General features: G+C 38.6%; 1 protein-coding gene across 2 annotated transcripts in view; it reads right to left on the minus strand.

The window, feature by feature from the left end:
* Odad2 (outer dynein arm docking complex subunit 2) overlaps positions 1-22,096 on the minus strand; it is a 183,008-nt gene that overhangs the window by 99,528 nt on the left and 61,384 nt on the right. For both annotated transcript variants that reach the window (XM_074056313.1, XM_074056312.1), the window contains exons 12-17: positions 20,546-20,692; positions 18,661-18,870; positions 13,437-13,679; positions 12,990-13,100; positions 9,781-9,935; positions 7,715-7,957 (exon numbers count right to left, since the gene is read on the minus strand). In XM_074056313.1, the coding sequence (XP_073912414.1) occupies positions 7,715-7,957; positions 9,781-9,935; positions 12,990-13,100; positions 13,437-13,679; positions 18,661-18,870; positions 20,546-20,692 (1,109 nt within the window). The remainder of the gene's footprint in view (positions 1-7,714; positions 7,958-9,780; positions 9,936-12,989; positions 13,101-13,436; positions 13,680-18,660; positions 18,871-20,545; positions 20,693-22,096) is intronic.

Below are 22,096 nucleotides of genomic sequence, written 5' to 3' on the forward strand. Positions count from 1 at the left end.
AAGTGAGAGTTTAAGGAGAATTAGTCACCATTCAGGACTTCCTTGCTTAAATTTATGGAAATTCAACAGTATCTATTGACTAGATAAAGGAGTATCATGGAATTGAGGAACATAGTCTTTATCTATAGATGGGTTCAGCTACTCTACAATCTGACTTTCGTTTTCTATTTTTGTAGTGTCTTCTAAAACTGCTATTCAAAAGTTACTGCTACATTAGCAATACTGGCCAACATTTACCTAGCACTATCTGTCAATCACTTTCCATAAGCATTATGACAACCCAATGAAATAGGTGCCAGTACTTTCTCTATTTTATGAACATTGTAACCAAGACATTAAATAATTTATTAATTTGCTGAAGGATAAATAATTGGTAAGTGTTGAGGCTGGTATTGCTTCACCATTATGCACCATATAGAATAAAATGGGATTGCACAAAGTTTTGAACAGGAACTTTGATGTTATAAAAAAGATACACACTCAATCATGCAGATTGTACAGAAAATACAATGAAGTAAAAAAAAATGTCTCAAATCCTACCATCCAGAAATAACAATCGTTAACAGTTAATGTAAATTGTCTTGAACATCTTCTTATGCCTATCAGTAGAATTGTTAGGTAGGAGAGATAAGTGGGTAGATGAATGATGGTTAGATGTTAGGTAGATAATGTTTGGTGCAGTGTCCATCAAGTTATTTCTGTGCAAAATGATCACAACTGGCACCATTATACATCCAACCTGCACCAACTTTGCTTTCATTTTTGTCAGTTGCTTTATTAACTGTCATTATCAATATCTGTAAGATTTGAATGGTTCCTCTAGTGATAATTCCTCTACTGTTTTGTCTTAGTTTAATATTTAAATCAGTAGCTTCCAGTGGCACCTTTTAACTATGGCTTTGCCATTTTGAGATCTTATTTGAGTAATTTATGGATTGACTAGGTTTCTGCCATGAGCAGAGCTAGTGAGCATGACATTCACTAATCCTGCATATGCCTGGGAATGTGTTTTTACCATGAGACTCCAAGAGCAATGTGGCTGCTATGAAATTCTTGAGCAGTATTTCTTCTCTCTTAGAATGTTTTAATCAGTATCTTTTGACATTAAAAGGAGCTATGAAGAAGCTGGAAGCTAGCCTGTCCTCATGTTTGCTTCTTTTGCTTGTATGAACTTTTTTCCTTTGTTTTTGAATGCAAGTAATCAGAATATGCATTGCTGTTGGCAATTCTGTCAATATTACTAGGGTCTTTTTGACTTAAACTTATCAGAAAGATTTCTTCTATTACATCTTTAATTAAAACCAACTTTGTTGGTCCACTGTTTCCAACTTCTATTTGAGGAACACCAATTATGTTTATGTTGGATCTCCTTGGTTCCACATTTATCAGCTTCTCTATTATCATTTTTATACGTTTATTCTTCATTTTGCATGTCCTATATACTATGTTCCTGTCTGTTTTCAGTTATTTTTATTAGATTTTTTTTGCCTCCATCCAGGCTTTTAGTCCAGTAATTTTGATATTTCTTTTCTGTTCTCTAACCACTCACTTTTTAAAATTGTTTATGTTGTTTATAAAACAACATAAAAATCTTTTGCAAAACTGTATGATTTCTTTTGGCTGTCTTCCTAAGAGGGAATATATTGTGTTAGGGAATATACTGACTGTGGGAAAATTATGTCTGAATTTATTTACTTTTGTGATGGAATTACATCAAACATAATCCCACAAAACCCTGCCAATCCTTTGTTCTAGGAACACAGCTCCACCCAGTTGTGGGTATCCAAGCAATCATTCTGTACCACTTCAAATCACCAAAAGTTTGTCTGTGCTGCAGCCTGGTAATCATTGTCTTTCATACCTTTTCCATCCAAATTGTCCCTAGAAGTCTCCTTGGGCTAGAAGGCCATTGTTGACAACATAAAATGAAAGATGCCCAGATGACTTTCTCTTAAGACTCTACTTCTCTCCTATCTTTTATAATGCAAAAGTGGGTGATGTTTGTCCTTGCCAAAGGCCTAAGGTGATAAGGCCAGTGACCAGGCCCTAAAACCTCTGAAATCATGAACCAAAATAAACTTTCCCTCCTTTAAATTGATTTTCTCAGGTATTTTGTCACAGTAATGGAAAACTGACCAACACAGTGGAGAAGCAGTGAAAAGACAAATGCTTTGAATACCAAGCTAAGAGACTGAGATTTGGTTTTTAAAACATTGAGAAGTCATTGAAAGTTCTTTTCCCAGCAAACAAAGTGATCATATATGTACTTTAAGAAAATATGCTTTAATGCCATGCAAGAAGGTGTTGAAAAAGAAGGAAGAGCCTAGAGGTGATGCCAAATAGAACCTGTTTCAACAGGACCTATTGCAAGTAAAAGGTGAATAGAACTTGAACCCAGAGCACAGAGGAGGAAGTATGTTCAAAGCAAGTATATAGGTAGTTGATGAAAGAGGAAATCTAAGTAGACAAAAACAAAGAGAAGTCAACAATGAAAAGAAATTCATAAAACCATTTTTGACAAGCATGTGTCATGTATATTCAAAAAGAAAAATATGTTAAAAAATTATTTTATAAATCCAGTTAATATTCAGTCTTCCCTTAAAGTTATCATATATGCAACCTGTATCTCCTTAATGTTTGAAACATCTATGACTAAAACTCTAGGAACCGAATTGAAAAGATGTTATAGGGGCAATGAAGCTTGTGTACAAGACCTGCAGCTGCACAGTCATAAGCATGCAGAATAGAAACAACTGTTCTACTATTTCTAGAGTTTCAGCTTCCTGTGAAGAAAGAGGGACTAAATGGTTGAATAGTTCTTCCCTTCAGATTCCAAGAAGGTAAGCTAAAGGAAGAAAGTAGGTACTACCAGAGAATACACACATAGGGTATAAACATTCTGTAATAATCAAATGAAGAAAATAGCAAAGCCCAGTCCTGCCTGGTTCTCTGCCATGCAATGCCTGGTGCTCTGTATGAAGTACCAATTTGAATGGCACCTTGTAGAGGTATTCAGGGTGCATCTCAGAGCCTGGGCACCCATGTTGAAAAAGTGACTCAAAATGAAGTGACACACGATAGACACATATTTGAAAGAAAGCAATAACCCACTAGAAATAATATAGGCTCTAAACTACTACCCTGTCACTATGCTCTGCACTATTCATTAAATGTAAATTATAACTCTGAACTATTTTCTTAGTAGTGCGAACATTTCTACTAATCAGCATTGTCTGAATCATTCAGCCCTTTATCTCTTTTCCTTAGTGGAATCAGAGGGGTTGCAGTTCTCCAGACAGGGTAGGGGCCTTGAGGTCAGAGTGAATGGAAATTTCCCTTCCTTGCTTTGTCTTCATTCAGGGTAAGCAGATAGGTATAGAGACTGACTCTTCCTCCATAATACCTCTGGACTAAATGTTCACAAAGATATTAAAAGGTACACTGCTGAGATTTCATGAAACTAAAATTACCATCCAGATCTCTCTTCTCTTTGACTTCATCTGTTTTGTTGACTCAGTATCCTATTCAGTTACTCCCCTCTTTCTCAAATTTGTCTACCCACCCTTGCGTGCTCCCTTCACTGCTCAGGTCTCCACTCATATCCTTCCACCATGCTTCTCTACTCTTCCATCCATTCATTAAGGATACACCTAAGCCCTACTTCTCCTGAAGAACCTATTATGACATCTGTTTTGGATTGAATTATGTCCCTCTGAAATGCATATGTTGAAACCCTAGGTCCCGAAACTTTACTTGGGAATAGGGCATTTAAAGAAGTGATTAAGTTAGAAGAAGGTCATTATAGTGGATCCTAATCCAACCTGTTAAGTGCCCTTATAGAAAGAGGAGATTAGGACCACAGGGAGACTCAAAAGGCCTGTATACACAAAATGATGACCATATAAAGAGACAGTCAGAGAGTGGCCATCTGCAAGTCAAAGAAAGAGTTCTTGAAAAAGTGAATCAGAGTAAAATGATGCAGGAAAGACATGTATTTAAAAGAAAACAATAAATAACTCACAAATATAAAACCCATTAGAGCTGGGCATAATGGCTCCCAGCTACTTGGGAGGCAAGGATTGGGAGGATTGCATTTCAAGGCCAGACTGGGCAAAAAGTTTGCAAGATGTCATCTCAATAAAAAAATCTGGGTGTGGTGGCATGTGCCCATCATCACAGCTACTGGGGAAGCTTAATTAGGAGGACTGTGGTTTGATGTAGTCTGAGCATAAAACATGAGACCTACCTGAAAAAAATAACTAAAGCAAGAAAGAGCTAGGTATGGCTCAAGTGGTAGAGCAACTGTCTAGCAAGTAAGAGGCCCTGGTTCAAACTCCAGTATGACCAAAATCAGTCAATCAATCAACCAACCAACCAATCAATAAATAAAGCCCATAGAGATATATAAGCTCTATACTACTACCCCTATCACTACATTCTCTACCATTTATGAAACATAAATTATAAGTTTAGAATGTTTCCTTGGTAGTGTGAAAACTTCTACTAATCAGTATTATTTGACTTAGTCTTCACTTGATCCCTTTGCCTTGATAGAATCAAAGGAGTTGGAGAACTCGACCCTTTCAGTACCTTCGTCTTAGACATGCAGCCTCCAAAACTGTGAGAGAATACACTTCTGCCATTTCAGCAGAACTAACTTACATTGCCTTGAAGAGACTGTTGTTAGAAATATGGAGGTCAAATGTGACTCTGGTGAAGTCTCAAATGGACAGTGAAACTGGAGGAAAATCCACCGCTGTTATAAAGTAACAGAAAAGCTTGGCTGAATTGTTTTCTACTTTTTTGTAGAAGATATTTAGCAGAGGAGATATCTAAACAAAGTGTAGAAGGTGTGGTTTACTTTCTCCTTACTGCTTATAGTAAAATGTAGTAAGAAATAAATTGAAAAATGAATTGTTAAGTAAAATGGAGCCAAATTTGAAGATTTGGAAAAATTTCAATCTATCATATTGCAAAAAATGAAAAAAGTATATTTGGGAAAGAACACCAAGGATGTGGCTGGATGGTGTCATTTGGATATGATCTAATTGTGTCCCCTCAAAGGTTCATGTGTTGAAGGCTTGGTCCCCAGTGTGGTTCTGTTGGGAGGTGGTGGAACTTTTAAGAGGTGATGTCTAGTGGTAGGTATTTAGATCACTGGGGCATGAGATAATTACTCTGCAGTGCTTGGAGTTTTTGTGAAAGAGTTGTTACAGAAGGACCAAACCTGGCCCCTTTGTCTTCTCTCCTCCCAGTTCCAAATGTCATCACTTCCTTCTGCACACCCTCCCTCCCATCATTGCTGTCAGCACAATGAGGTGCTCCAGCTACTCAGTACCCTCACCACAACGCCTTCACTAAATTTTCCTTCATACATTACATATGTATGGTAAAAATGGTAACAAAAAGCTGACTAATGCACTTACTGGACAACAATATAATGAAGAGATTATGGGTGTGATTCTTGGACCCAAAAATCAATGTTCGCTAAGTACTGCCATCTTGGACTGAAGGTGATAGAGAAGGGAAGAAATAAAGGAAGGCTGTTGATCTTCTAGAATTCTTTAGGTCAAGCCAATAGAGCCATCTAAATTTGAGTAATATAACCAAGATATATAGGCCAAGAAGCCAAGCATCAGAGTGGTACTATTCACTATTACCCAGTAGCAAATTTTTTACTTTCTGTCCTTCGACCTTATGGTCATAATTCCAAAGAAAGGAATCCTTGCACTAGGAAACATGGCAATGGTTCCACTGTACTGGAAGTTAAAACTGCCATCTGTCACTTTGGGCTTTTCACACCTCTAACTCAGTAGGCAAGAAGGAATGTACTGTGCTGGCTGGGGTGTTTGATTCTATCAAGGAGACACTAGGATGCTACTAGAGAGGAAAAGAAGAGTATGTGTGGAATACAGGTGATCCCTTAAGGTGTCTCTTATTATTACCATGATCTATTATGAAGGTCAATGGAAAACCACAATGACACAATCCAGGCAGGACTACAAAAGGCCCAAACCATCCAGAAATAAAGATTTGAGTCGCCTACCAGGTAAAGAACCATATCCAGGTGAGGTGCTTGCTAAGGGCAAAGGGAATTCAGAACAGGCAGAGGGAAAAGGTTATAGATACCAGCTATAATTATGTGACCAGTTAAAGAAGTGAGGACTATAGTTGTCAAGAACACTTCTTTCTTATGTGTGTTTACACATGACATTTGTTTTCTTTCTTCCTGTACCTCTTCATCACGTAACATGAGATTTATTAACTCATGTTCTTATATTTAAGCATTATTCACTTTAAACAGTAGTATTTAAATTGGACAATATCAAGGAGAAGAGCAAATATCATCCAAGGAATTCTAGAGAAATGAGAAATGCACTCTCAATTGTATACAGGATAGTTATATCATGTAAAGCAGAAGTTTAATCTTGTTATTTTCTTTATTTAAAATTAAATATGGTTTACAAAGATGCACATGGGTGCCAAGTTGACAAGGGACGGGTCTGTGATGGTTACATTTAAGTGTCAAGTTGGTTGGGTTCTAATGCTCATATACTTGGTAAGCATAATTCAGATGTTTCCATGCAAGTGGGGTTTCTTTTGTATGAGATTAACATTCAAGGTGGCAGATGTTGAATACAGCAGATCATCCCTCATACTGTAGACGGCTATCATCTGTTTGAAGGGCTTAACAGAACAAAGACTGACCTCCCTGGACAGGCAGGAATTCTGCCAACAGACTGCCTTTGGACTCAAACTGCAATTCTTTCTGAATCGCCAGACTGCCAGCCTACCCCCATCAGCATTTGGACTCACCAAGCCTCCACAATTGCATGAATCAATCCTGTAAGACGAGTTTCTCTCTCTCATAGATAGATACACAGATGGACATAGGTAAGTAGGTAGGAAGAGATACATAAATATATAAATAAAAATAAACAGTTGTCCTTTGGTACCCATGGGGGATTGGCTGCAGGATCTCCTGCAGACCCCAAAATAAGTAGATACTCAAGACTCTTACATAAAATGGTCTCATATTTGTATAGACTCTATGCACAGCATCCTGTACACTTTATTTTATCTCCAGATTTCTTAATATAATATAATACATCATATTATGTAAATGCTTTGTAAATAGCTGTTATATTATGTAGGAAGTAAAAACAAGAACAAAAAGTTTATACATATTTGGTACATAGGCAATTTTTCCAAATATTTTCAGTCTGCATTTAAGTCTTACTTTGTCAATAAATAATAATTTCTTCAGGATTATGGTAAAAACTTAAAATACTTTGCCAGTTCAGAGTTAGGTGCTCCAAGTATGTTTGCTGAATTGGCAAGAAACAAGGACAAGTGTATTATAATATTGCTGCCTGGAGTTACAGAGGACCCCAGTTACACTGAAAGATAGACAATTGGTCTCTGAAAGGCAGAGAAGAATTTGGCTGATTGCATCAAGGTTTCCACATGGGAAATGGATTACTGGTTATTGTAAATCCACCCAAATGCCCAGCTCAGCCCTTCAGCTCATCAAAGGTAACAGTTCGACTCGTTAAGTCCTGCTTTAGTCTGCTTGTGATTACTTTATATAATGATACATTTGCTTTTCATCATTTGTACACATCAGTTCAAAGTACTGACACTTTTCTATGAGCACCCAAATGTTTCCCATACCACTCTCATATAAAATCTCTCCATTTCCAGGGCCACTTACATCATATTTTCAGGTTCCACTGCACACGCACCAACTGCTTTTGTGACATTTACAAGAAGAGCTTGGTTAATTCCAACGAGGAGGTTCACAAGTGGTTGAATGCCACCGCACTTCCGGACAATGACTCGGTTTTCATGTTCTTGGCAGCATTCGCTCAAGGCCCCGACCACATTCACAAGGACTTCTTCAGGCTGATCAGTTAAAAGTCCCACCAAAGTTTCAATGGCTTTATACTCTCGAAACCTAAGGTCATGGGAAGGAAGGGGAGAGGAAAGAAGGAAGGAAGGAAGGAAGGAAGGAGAGAAAATTATTTTTAGTATAAAGTTAGCTGATAATATTAAGCACAATAAAAATAAAAATAAGAACTAAGAATTGCTAACCACATGTTCATTCGATCAGTACAGCAGCCCCACCATTATCAGATGGCTAACCTAAAGCTGGGTAAATCGTAAGGCTGGCACCCATCCCTGGCCCTCTGCTCCAGACCTGTGCCCCAAGTCACCAAACTGTGTAGCCTCTGAGACAACTATGGTTTCCTCCAAATCTGAGCCCTGTGATTCCACTCTGCTAGTTCTGTCCAGTCTTATGGAGACAACTTTACATGGACAAAGCATATTAAATATTTAATGGAAATGAATTATGTATTACATATTTTCATTTTTAAACACATTAAACATAACTTCATTGTACCTAGTTGGGTTTCATAAGTCTCTCAAAATAAGTAATAGTTTGTGCTACTTGAATTTAAAAAATCTATCAGCCTCGAATCTCCTCAGTGTTAATCATTAATAAGTGTTAGCATCTCTCTTGTTGTTCAATTTCACTTTAACTTTTTCAGTATATATTAGTAAACCAAAAAGACTCTTGATATAAAAAAGTAGTTGAAAATTACTAGACCCTATATAGAATTTTTCCCTTTCTAATAAATTTCAGCAGTATCTTCAGTATCATGGTATGGCTGAATTTTTGTTGAAATTTGGTAAACCTTTCAATTAGGATAAAAACTGTATCAGCTGAGGTTACTTTTCATCTAGTATTACTTTCCTGTACATTCTTAAGTAAACTTATTTTGTTATAGTCAGGACATGTGAATTTCTTGTTAATGGAAACCATCAGATTGAGACAAGAAGAAATTGCCTAAAGATACTCATGGAAAACTGGGCACAGTGGCTTATTCCTATAATCCTAACTCCTTGGGAGGCTGAGATTGGGAGGATTGCAGATCAAGATCAGCCAGGGCAAAAAATAGTTTGTGACACCTCATCTCAATGGAAGAAGCTGGGCATGAGGACATCCCAGCTATGTTAGAGAGCAATAGGTAGATAGCAAACCAGACAAGCCTGGACAAAAAGCAAGACCTTATATCCAAAATAACCAGGGTAAAAAAAGCCTGGAAGTATGGTTTTATTAGTAGACCACCTGGTTAGCAAGGGTGAAGCCCTGAGTTTAAATCCCAGTATGGCAAAAAAAAAACAAAAACAAAAACAAAAAAACTACTCTTTAAGAGTGGCTAGTTGACTTTCTGCTGACTCCACCTCTGTATCTTTAGAAAAGGAAAAATAATGCAAGTACTTTCATCTCTAAAGACTCAGTGGAAAATTTATCCCTGCACTTTGATAGGTGTCTGGGGAAATACCAGGTGTCTAATTTAAATGGTTGTCCATGTGCAAAACAGCCTATTCATGTAGAAAGATCCAGTCAGCGAGCCCCTTAGCAAATCATTGCCTGAGTTGTAAGGTGGGAGGAAGAGCCTTCTATTTCTAAGAATCCCTTCATTCTGCTAACTTAACCCAAAATATGCATCTCTAAGTAACATTAGAGCCCACCCTTTACAATAATAGCATTAAATTATAGGAAGGTGTTTCTTGGCCATATCTTTTTTTTTTATTCATATGTACATACAATGTTTGGGTCATTTCTCTCCCCTTCCCCCCACCCCCTCCCTTAACCACCCTACCCCACCCCTCTCCCCCGCTACCCCCTTGCTTCCAGGCAGAAACTATTTTGCCCTTATGTCTAATTCTTGGCCATATCTTTACTACAGACTACTGAGTGCCTTGTCTTACTTGGTCACATTCTCTTTGCTGATGGAGCATTTCCATATGGCCCCCGTGACAGCGGCTAACCGTTCTTTATTGTCTGTTTTATTCAGTAGACTGGCCAGGGGTTTAAGTCCTCCATGCAGTCTCACCAGGTCCCGGGTTTCCTCATCTTCAGCACACTACACAAAGAGCAAATCAGAGCATATGAGTGATCAAGGCATATCTAGTGCTCAGTGAATGCTACAGAGGTTGTCATTCTGCACATGGTCCTCCACTTCAGTCGGGTCCACGTAGGATCTTTCAACTTTAGGATGGTACAAAAGTATATGTATCCAGGAGCATCAACCCTTCCAATTTTGGCTTTTGGCTTTTTCCTGTGTTGCTGATATGCAGTATAATTCTCTTTCACAATGCTGGACCATGGTGGCATTCCAGTCAGCCATGAAGTTAGTTACATGGTGAACACCCAATGCTCTATAATGTATGAGTCACTAAGCTAAGACATTTAGCGGGCTAGGTGTATCCAGTTCATTTTTTACTTACAGTGTTGCCCTGGGATGAACAGGATGTAACCCTATCATAAGTTAAGGATCGTCTGTGATACCTATGAAAGAAGAAGGTGCCTCCAAGTAAAATAGAATTCTTCCCTCTACGGGCAGCTATCTGACAGTGTGTACCACCCCCTGTGTAGTTTTGGGAATGTCTAGCAGTTGCTATATATTTGACAATTCTCCCAAGCTGGTTCTGAGGTAGCCTGGGCTTCTACTGAGACAGGCACAGATCAGTAAGAAAACTAAAATGCCCTGTGCTTGAGTGAGGATGTCTGAAAAAATGCAATAGAGAGATAGATGAGTGATAGGGATTATTCAAACATTTAATGACCCCTAAAATCCAGAGATGAAGAATTTTCTCAGTAGAGTTTCTAGCCCAAGAGCAGTCTATTCAAACATGTGTATCTGTGTTTGTGTCATCTTTGAAATAAACATTTACTGTATATATACTCCAAACTGATCATTCTTTTCAGCTGATAGAGATGACACATGACAAATTTAGTACAGATTTTTTGTTATTATCTAATAATAGCAAAAGGTTATTTTCTGATGCTTCGTGATGTAGAGGCATGTCGTGTCATCCATGAAGGAAGCAGAGATAAACCTGCCATGTTTATCTTGTACATATGATTTTCAGTTCTGGTTCAGGGGAAAATTTTAAAAATTAAACACGACTTCTTATATGCGGTATACATACATAGATACATGCATGTGTGTGTGTTGTGTATGTGTGTGAAGGCTATATATCCTTTAAAATTTTTTTATTATCATATTCTTATTGGACTAGGGATACATTGTGACCCATACAAAAGTGCTTACAACATATCTTAGTTGAATTCACCCCTTCCATAATTCTCCTTTATCCCTCCCATTCTTAGAACAGTTTCAACAGGTCTCATTTTCCATTTGTATACATGAGTGCATAAGATTTCCATCACATCCACCCTCCACCCTCACACTGGTACCAACCCCCAGACAAGACGTACTTTACCTTCTTTTCTGTTTTTTAGGGAAAAAAGACTTTTGTTTGTTTAACTATGATATATTGCAAGAACCTTTGTAAATGTCAGAATGTACTCCCAGTACAACAATAACAAATTGTTTTTAATTTTACACTAAAAATAAATAAGATACCTATACAGAGAGTTTCATTATGACATTTCCAGGTATATATGTATTGTATCTAGAATTGATTCATTCCTTTCATTTTTCATACACACACACACATACACACATCCTTACTATGGATTGAACTATGTCCTCTCAAAATTCATATCAAAGTCCTGCCTCCAAGCAGCTCAGAATGTGACTGAATTTGGAGATAAGGTTTCAAAGAAGAAATTAAGATTGAGTGGTATCATTGAGATACCTCCTGATCCAATGGCTGCTCTTATGGACACAACACAGGGCACATCATGTGAAGACACAGGGAGACAACAAGCCAAGGAGAATGACCTCAGAAGAAACCAACCCTGCTGACACCTTGATTGTGGACTTCCAGCCTCCAGGACTGTGAGGAGATACACTGCTGATTTTTAGTTTAATCCACCTAGTCTGTGGTGCTTTGTTATGGCAGCTCTAGAAGAAATGAGTCTGTCCTCTTACTCTGTGTTTTTAGTGAATTCTCTCACTTTGCACATTCTAAATGCATTACTCTAGAAAGTCTTCTCTGATAAGGTAAAAACTGGCGTGCACAGTAACCGGGGCATCTTTCCATCTTGGCCATTTTGATGTTTTCTGAAATACTAGGAAACTTATAATCCACAAAACTTAGTAGAGATTAAAATAAATAGGCTCATAAAAAGATGAAACATACACACTCTCTCTCTCATTCATTCATTCATATTGTCCTGGTAGGAGAAAAATATCCCAAGATTTCTGTCTTTGAATAGAATATGCATAAAGCAATAGAGGGTCACCATGTACTTATTTGACTATTTCATTCTAAGTGAATTGTTTTAGGAAACAATAAGAAATACAGTAAGCCTGCCTTATTTGCAGATTTATTACACACAGCTCAAACCAAGCACAGCAAAAAATTAATAGTATACATTAAAAAGTCAAAAAAATTCAAAAATTAAAATATTTTAATCCCCACACTTGCATTACACAGCTCAGTGGATGTGGAGGAGCTCTCAGTCAATCCCAAGTGATTGTCCAGTGTGTTTAAATCATTGCATGATCTGCTGAGTATTTCCCTGCCCTTAATTTTGTGAAAATCTGCTTCCCAAGGAACAAATGGTGCTCCCAAAGTAAGGTAAAAGTTCATGTGCTCAACTGAAGTGATCAAGTGACAAGTTAAGATGTGTTGAAAGGCAGCATGACTTTAGCAGAAGTTGGCCAGCATTATGGGGAAAATGAGTCAAGTGTTCACAGTACAGAGCTCAACTCTGTGCATCCTGGGCATGCAAGGTTTTCCTCAATGGTGGTCTTCTAGGAACCATACACCAACGGCTACCAAAGGTCTACCGCATATGTATCTTATAGGAATGTAAATAATTAGATACACTGAGGCAGGTTTCTCTCTGACAAATATAAATACATTATCTACCATTATCACAAGAGAGTGACTCTCAGATCTCTACAAACAGGAACATCCCTGGTATTCCAGAGGCTCCTCCCCGGAGGAGAACATGTGCTATATACATAGCAACCAACAGCTGTGAGCGAAGTTGTTCCCACCTGGTAAATGGCCATGGCACAGTGCTCCTGAAGCTGCTCATTCTCACTATTAAGGTTCTTCACGAGGTTTTCAATGATCTTTTCTGCTTTGATTGCAGCTCGGTAGTTTTCCTATGAATAGAAACTTAAATATTGATGTGTGAATAATGCCTGGATAAATGTATCTATTTATATTTATTAATAATTATAAAGAACAAATTTTCTAAGTGAACAGCACCAAGTTGCAGCTTAACATATCTGTACAAGAATAAGAGAATTAGTTAACATTTAAAAATCTATATCACACAGGTACTGATTTAGTGAAAATACAATTCAATTTTCTTTTTCTAATAAAAAGCTGACATTTTGAAAAAAATCCTTAATAGTCATCATAATCTTAAAAATTATTTTCTTGACTAAAGAAAGTCAAGGTAAGAAAACAAAGAAAATCAGAATTAGTTTGGTTACCTCTGATGCACATTCTTGCAGTGTCCCCACCACTGGAATGAGCATGTTTTCATGAGAAGTCTTCAGCAACTGAGCCAACAAAGGGATGCCACCAGCTTTACGAATGGCTTCTTTATTTGTGTTACTCTTACTACAGCTCCACAGTGCCAGAGCCCCACAGCGAGCTACTTCTACATCTCTGGTTTCATACAGACTTGACAGAACAGGTTCTGTTGACATCTGTGCGCAATCCAGTAAAGCAACCTATAAGAACAGATGTATACAATATATATGGACATCTTTAAAATAAAACTTAATGCATCTTTCAATAGCTATACATCCTACAATAGCTTGTTACCAAGCTTACTTCCATCAAAACCAAAAATACTTCAAAAATAACTATATACTACACAGCAGCCAGTGAAAACAAACAAAATGCTTGAAAATACCATCCTCCAGACTTGGCAGATATTTTATTTCTTTCACAAAAGAAACTTAATCTCACCGTTTTCTTAGTATGGCTCTAATATTTACAGTAATAACTTTGTTCAGCTGGGTTTGATGTCACACACCTATAATCCCAGCACTAAGGAGGCTGAGGCAGGAAGATTGCAGGTACAAGGTTAGACTGACCTAGAGAATGAGACCCTGGCTCAACACACAAATAACACTAACAACAACAACAACAATACTGTAAACCACAGTCTCAGACCTAGTATCTCAGAAAACTAGGGTCCCTAAAACCATTTGAACTTCCTACAGAGACCGAATGGTTTATATACTCTTAAAACCATGAGACACAGCCTTCCACATGTGCTACCCAAACCAATCAAACTAAATTGCACAACTGCCAATGTCCTCTTTTTGTCTGTGCAACAACTAAAGTAACTGAAGACCTTAAAGAAAAGGCAGTTTACTAAAAGGATACAGTAATATACCAGTTTGCCCATGGAGGAAGCGAATTCAGGCCTCCCCAGAGCTGTGACTAGAACCACAAGAGGAAGATATCTGCCATTCTTGTGGGCTCATTGCTTTAATCTAGGGACACAGAGGCCATCACCTGTGCATGGACACTGCTCACATAGTCATGAACCTCACCCAAAATTTAAAGTGACCCAGACTGAGAAAAATCTCAATCCCAATTGCAAATTCCTGGGAAAGAGATGTAGTTGGACTAGCTTTAGTAAACTATATAACTGTGGTCCCATTTGTTATGGCTTAAGGGAAGATGAAGTAAAAGCAAGGGCTTTACTTACTTTTACTTTTACTTACTTTTACAAGTATTCTCATGGATTCCAGCTACTGACTACAAGTGGGATAGCAATGGAGGAAAGAAATTATAAAACAATGGGATTGAACACAGGGCAGACAGCCCCAGAGTTCCTGTCTGGGACAGTTATTTTCTCGATGTATCCGGAAAGTCCAAACTCCGTATCTCACCTTAAATCATTGGCTAAGGTCCTGCATGGGCACCATGACCTTCCTTCTACTTTCATCTCACTACTTGCCCATCCCACCCTGTGTCTGGCCACATTAAAGCACTTGGAGCTTCCACACCCTCAATGGTTTTCCAGCCATGGCCTCCTTTTTCCTGAAACCTCTTTTCCTAGTGGATCTCATCAGCAAATACTTATCTTTCACAACTCAGCAAGCAACATCTTCTCTTATCAGCCAACCTTTCTCCTTCCTTCCTTCTTTCCCTCTTTTTCTTTTCCCTTTGGCAGTACTGAAGATTGAACTCAGGGCCTCAGCTTGCTAGACAAGTGTTCTACCAAGTGAGTCAAGACCACAATCCTTTTGATTTGCTTAGCTTATTTTTCACATAGGGTCTTATGCTTTTTCCCTGGCCAGCTTCAGACCATGGTCCTCCTATTTCTGCCTACTGACTATCTGTTATTATACGCATGAACCACCACACAGAGCCTCTCAAGCTTTCCTGATCTTCCTCCTAGTAGAACTGATTGATCATTCCCTCTTTTGCTTCTCCACTGACTCCAGTGGTGACTAATTCAAACCTAAATCTCACCACAACAATACTTTTAGTTTGTATCTTTCCTGTCCCCACACACACCACCAATAGTTTCTGAACTCTCTGTAGTCAGGAACATACATTTATTTCTGTTCCCATCCTATGGTCCTGTACCAGGACAAACAGTGTCACTCAGAAAATTACTGAAATGTGAAAGGACAAGAAGAGCATAAAAACAGGTCACTAACAGCCTGATGTGTGCACACTCTTTATTGGAACTTGCCTCATTTCCCCAACTATATGCACTTTCCCTGCACACTCAGCCTTTGTCTTTTGCCAGATCATCTATTGGGGTAAGCCTCAAGAAACTGACTTCCAGATGCTGTGGCCAGTGTCATTCTGCTTGCTTTAGCTGAGACTTCAGTGCCCTTGCTCTAAGCCCTTAACTAGCCACTGGTTGACCTCTATACGGAGTCATCTCTCTCACTTTCAGCTTTAGTTGGGGGCTTTGCTGATGTGTCACCTACCTCCTGTCCCATGGATCCCCAAACTTGAGCTATCCTAGGTGTGTTCTCAACACAGCAATCAAGAGTCTATTCCTGATCTAGTTATTGGTCATTCCTGTTCCTAACTTAGCCATCATTTAAAATTATATTGAAGTGTATACCATTATCTTGATTAGGTAAATACAAATACTGTTCCCAAATCTGATGTGCAAGACTCTCAAAAAACATATTCCAGTTTCATGTTGCTTTATTCATTTACATAAGTTAATGGGAATAGCTTCAGTGGACAGCCATATCAGTCTGCCAAATGATTTTATTATTTAAGCAAAATAATGATAATCATAGTAATAATTACATTTCTCCCAACATGTAGTTATGAAAATTCTCAAACGCAAAAAGCTGATAGAATTGTGCAGCTGTTGTACAGCAGACATCTACATACCTACCACTTAGACTCCATAATTAACATTCTGCTTTGTTTTATCACATATCTAACCATCTCTCCATCCACCTATGCATCTTAAATCCTTATTTTTTGAAGCAAGCAATTATATTTCATAGTGCCCTACAGGTGATAAGTGAAAACAATGAATCTTTTCTAGCAAATTTCTGGACACACTTCTTATTGTACGTAGTCACATTAAGGGTTGGCTGTAGCCCAGTGTTAGAACAGTAGCACACGTGAGGTTGAGTTCGGTTCCCAGCACCAAAGAAACCTCCCAAAACAAGTATTAAAGTCCATATTCACCCAATAGATGCTTCTTAACCTTTTGTAGGCTTAAGGTATGGGGCTAAGTGCTATAGATAACACTAAGATAAGCCATGGCCCTTGTGTTAAGGTGCTGAAGGGAAACAGGTGGAGATAATACAGTAAGATAAAAGCTGTGTGAGAGACACAGGGGCAACAAAACCTTACTAAGAAGAACAAATACATATTTCTACATTGCATTTACTTTTGTAAGGTCTTTGCTGACATGGCAAAGGTGGTTAGAAGAATGCTGAATTTTTTTTTCTTTTGGTGGTAGTTAATTGAAATTATTTTTTCTCATAAGAGTAAGACAAGCTAGATGCCATTGGCTTATGCCTGCAATTCTAGGTACATGGGAGGCTGAGACTGGGAGGAGTGGTTCGAGGCAGCCTGGGCAAAAAGTTCATGAGCCCCTATCTCAACAGAAAAAGTTGGGTGTGCACCTGTCATCCCATTGATGAAGTGTAAAAATAGAAGGATCTTTATAGAAGTTCCAGGCCAGACTGGGCAAAAAGTGAGACCCTATCTATCTCCAAAATAACCAAAGCAAAAAGGACTGGAATTGTAGCTCAAGCAGTAGAGCATTTACCTAGCAAGTACTACCAAAAAAAAAAAAAAAGTCAGAAGGTGACAAATTGGCAAATGTAGAAAAATAAATTTTTCTACCCAAAATGCAGTAATCATTTCAGAGACAACCCCTATAAACAATTTTGTGTATTTCTGGTACATATTTCTAATTCTATGCACGTATTTTTTATACTGGTGGGCAGCTCTTTTAAAGTTGGAATCATAAGTATTAACAATTTTTAATCCTGCTATAATTTTATTTAATGGTAAACAGTACATATTTCAGTCCTTGCCACTAAAGATTCTTCCAAAACATAGTACTGATAGCTGACTGTAGATGTTTTCTCATGGGTGTAGTGAAAACTCTTCAAATGATTGAGTATTATCAACACCCAGGCTGTTTTCAGTTCCCAGTTTCCTAACTTACAATGAGGTCAATAAAACTTGCACAGTGGTAGCATTCTCACAGTGAAATCACCACGTCAGAGGCCAGGGCCACCAGCTGCTTCCCACTGCAAGTCTCTCTCTCCCTGTCCCTGTCCTTCCCTGTGTGCTTTCACTCTCCTTTTCTTTCCTCCCTCTTCTTTTTTTTTGTTTTTGTTTTTGATTTTTGTGTGTGTGCGTGTGTGCGTGCGTGTGTGTGCGTGTGCGCGCGTGTGCGTGTGCGTGCGTCTGTGGTGCTGGCAATCGAACCCAGGGATTTGTGCATGGTAGGCGATCACTCTACCACCAAGCTATATACCTGGAATCACTGCCTCTTACCATCTCTGCCCATACATACAAATAGGTCCCTGTCAATGCCATAGGTGACAATTATATTCTAGGGCTGAAGGTGTGATTCAAGTGGAAGGCCTGTCTAACAAGTATGAGGCTCTAAGTTCAAACTCCAGTACTGCCAAAAAAAAGAAAAAAGAAAAAAAGCCAGGCACACTATGGAGGTTCAAGCCTGTAATCTTCAGGAGGCATGGATCAGGAAGATCACGATTCAAGGCCAGCCTGGTCAAAACAGTTCACAAGACCCCATCACCAAAAGCTGGGCTCACTGATATTTGTCTGTCATCCCAGCAATGGCAAAAAATGCAAAATAGAGGGATCAGGGACTAGGCCAGCCTAGGCAAAAAGTGAAACTCTATTTCCAAATAAACAAAGTAAAAAGGGCTCAAGATATGGCTTAAATGGTAGAGTGCCTGCCTTGCAAGCACAAAAACCCTGAGTTCAAACTCCAGAACTACCAAAAATTAAATTCTCTATTTCTTTGAAAGTGAAGTTGAGCATGCTTTTAAGGCCACTTGCTAATGTAAATACACAAAATAATTCTTAAGCATAGGCCACAAGAAGAAGACTCTTAGAGCATGTCTTTATGACTACAGAATGTCCAAATCAGCTGGGAAGGCCAGAAAGCAGTGGCCATGCAGGTGGCAGCCTGTGTCCATTGGCCACATCAGTAGTACTCACCAGTTTGGTAATGCCCCCATGTTGTCTCACCACCCGCCGGGCTCTCTTGAACTTGGCAACATTTGCAATGGTTTCAGCTGCCAAACACTTCAGACTCTTGTGTGGAGAATCGAGGATATTAACCATAATTGGTAAGCCCCCAAGGTCAACAATATTACGTCTGATTTGAGGATTATGACTAATTTCCTTCAGGATTTTTAATGAACCAATCTACATGGGAAAAAAGTATAGATAAATGAGTGCATAATGCATGCCCAGAGCTATGTCTTTAGGTAGTCTAAGTCTACCTAAAGTCCTTCTCCAAATAAGTTTTTTTTTTCCTTTTTCTTTTATTATTCATATGTGCATACAAGCCTTGGTTCATTTCTCCCCTCTGCCCCCACCCCCTCCTTTACCACCCACTCCGCCCCCTCCCTCTCCCTCCCCCAATACCCAGCAGAAACTATTTTGCCCTTATTTCTAATTTTGTTGTAGAGAGAGTATAAGCAATAACAGGAAGGGACAAGGGTTTTTGCTGGTTGAGATAAGGATAGCTATACAGGGCATTGAATCACATTGATTTCCTGGGCGTGGGTGTTACCTTCTAGGTTAATTCTTTTTGATCTCACCTTTTCTCTAGTACCTGTTCCCCTTTTCCTATTGGCCTCAGTTTCTTTTAAGGTATCTGCTTTAGTTTCTCTGCATTAAGGGCAACAAATGCTAGCTAGTTTTTTAGGTGTCTTACCTATCCTCACCCCTCCCTTGTGTGCTCTTGCTTTTATCATGTGCTCAAAGTCTAATTCCATTGTTGTGTTTGCCCTTGATCTAATGTCCACATATGAGGGAGAACATACGATTTTTGGTCTTTTGGGCCAGGCTAACCTCACTCAGAATGATGTTCTCCAATTCCATCCATTTACCAGCGAATGATAACATTTCGTTCTTCTTCGTGGCTGCATAAAATTCCATTGTGTATAGATACAACATTTTCTTAATCCATTCGTCAGTGCTGGGGCATCTTGGCTGTTTCCATAACTTGGCTATTGTGAATAGTGCCACAATAAACATGGGTGTGCAGGTGCCTCTGGAGTAACCTGTGTCACAGTCTTTTGGGTATATCCCCAAGAGTGGTATTGCTGGATCAAATGGTAGATCGATGTCTAGCTTTTTAAGTAGCCTCCAAATTTTTTTCCAGAGTGGTTGTACTAGTCTACATTCCTACCAACAGTGTAAGAGGGTTCCTTTTTCCCCGCATCCTCACCAACACCTGTTGTTGGTGGTGTTCCTGCTGATGGCTATTCTAACAGGGGTGAGGTGGAATCTTAGTGTGGTTTTAATTTGCATTTCCTTTATTGCTAGAGATGGTGAGCATTTTTTCATGTGTTTTTTGGCCATTTGAATTTCTTCTTTTGAGAAAGTTCTGTTTAGTTCACTTGCCCATTTCTTTATTGGTTCATTAGTTTTGGGAGAATTTAGTTTTTTAAGTTCCCTATATATTCTGGTTATCAGTCCTTTGTCTGATGTATAGTTGGCAGATAAATTCTCCCATTCTGTGGGTGTTCTCTTCAGTTTAGAGACCATTTCTTTTGATGAACAGAAGCTTTTTAGCTCCAATTAAGATTTTTAAGAAATAGTTTCCATCCCCAGGAGTAATACACATCTTCCATATTTTCCTACATTTTTGTAAACAGACACCATTCCAGAAGCTCAAGGAGCTAATGAAAAAGAGCAAGAGAAAGAAGAAAAGAAGAGAGAACAGAAAACACAGCTAACAGAAGAGGCAGGATGACCATTACAGCCTGAGAAATGGAACAGACAGGAAAGCACGGCAGACAGCCAGAGCTTCCAGGACAGCCACGAGTAGGCGGACCCAAGACTACTCAGCCACTGTGACAAAGCCACTCACCTTACATTTGACCTCATCTGTATCAAGTAAATTTATTAAAATTTCCAGGCCTCCAACATCTCTGATAGCCAGCTGACAGGTCTCTTGAGCCAAGTTGAAATCCCTCATTGAACACAAGGCAATCACTGTCGCAGTCTGGTTTCCACCCTGAGGAGATGCAATGCCACAGAACATTACAGAAAACTGTGTTCTCACAGAAATGCACTAGATGGTCATGATTCCTTGAACTAGGAAACGTGTCTTTCCATACACAGCACATTAAATTTTTTTTTAAGTTCTCTGAGTGGGGCTATAATTTGTTAAATGAATCGTGTCAAGCTGAAGCATGGAAAAGCTGTACAGAGCATCATAAAACGTCATTCCAATTAAAAGTCAACATTTACAGGTGGTCTGTCTCCTTTAAACAGCTAGAACATTAGGTGATGTTAATATATTAAAGAGAGTCAAGGGGCATGCCTTGAGAATGGTTGAGGAATGGAAACTGTATGCTGAGGAAACAGATGGTCCCTCAGTTCTTGAACAGTGTGTTGTGCAAGGCAATCCATGTCTCAAAATTACTCTTACAGACTATGATATTGAAAAATAGATGCATTTGGCCTTGTCTTTGTTTATTGGCATGTGACTACTAAAATCCTTGCAATCTTCAAATTGCTAAGTTTCCTAGTATGTTTACAAGAAACCCACCTTATTGAAAGAAACAAACACTGTCTTAGGGTGAAAGGGTGGAGGAAGATTTACCAAGCTAATGACCCCCGAAAACAGGCAAGAGTGCAATGCTTATGTCAGATAAAGTGGACTTCAAACTTAAATTAGTCAGAAGAGACAATGAAGTTTATTCTAATAAAAGGAGCAATATCAAGAGGAAGTAACAATTGTTAACTTATATGTACCCCGTGTCAGTGCATCCAACTAATGGACTTAAAAACACAGATAGACCCCAACACAGTGGTAGTGGGAGACTTTAATACTCTTCTATCACCAATAGATAGGTCATCCAGACAAAAAAACCAACAAAGAAATTCTAGAATTGAATGATACCATAGATCTAATGGACCTGACAGATGTCTACAGAAAATTCTATCCTGCAATAGCACAATATACATTCTCCTTAACAGCCCATGGAACTTTCTCCAAAATAGACCATATCTTAGCTCACAAAACAAGGCTCAAGAAATGTAAGAAAATTAAAATAATCTCCTGCATATTCTCTGACCACAATGCAATAAAACTAGAACTCAACAACAAAAGAAGGAGCAGAAAATACCCCAACAGTTGGAGGCTGAACAACACATTACTCAATGGTCAGCAGGCCACAGAAGAAATAAAGGAGGAAATAAAAATTCCAGGAATTTAAGGAAAATGAAAACACAATTTATCAGAACTTATGGGGCACAGCAAGGGCAGTCCTAAGCGGAAAGTTTCTAGTCATGAATTGCATATATTAAAATCACAGAAAAATCTCAAAGAATTGACCTAATGCTACATCTCAAACTTCTAGAAAAACAAGAACAAGCTAAACCCAAAACAAGCAGGAGAGAAATCATAAAAATA

The sequence above is a fragment of the Castor canadensis genome, chromosome 15, assembly GCF_047511655.1.
Source record: "Castor canadensis chromosome 15, mCasCan1.hap1v2, whole genome shotgun sequence".
NCBI lineage: Eukaryota > Metazoa > Chordata > Mammalia > Rodentia > Castoridae > Castor > Castor canadensis.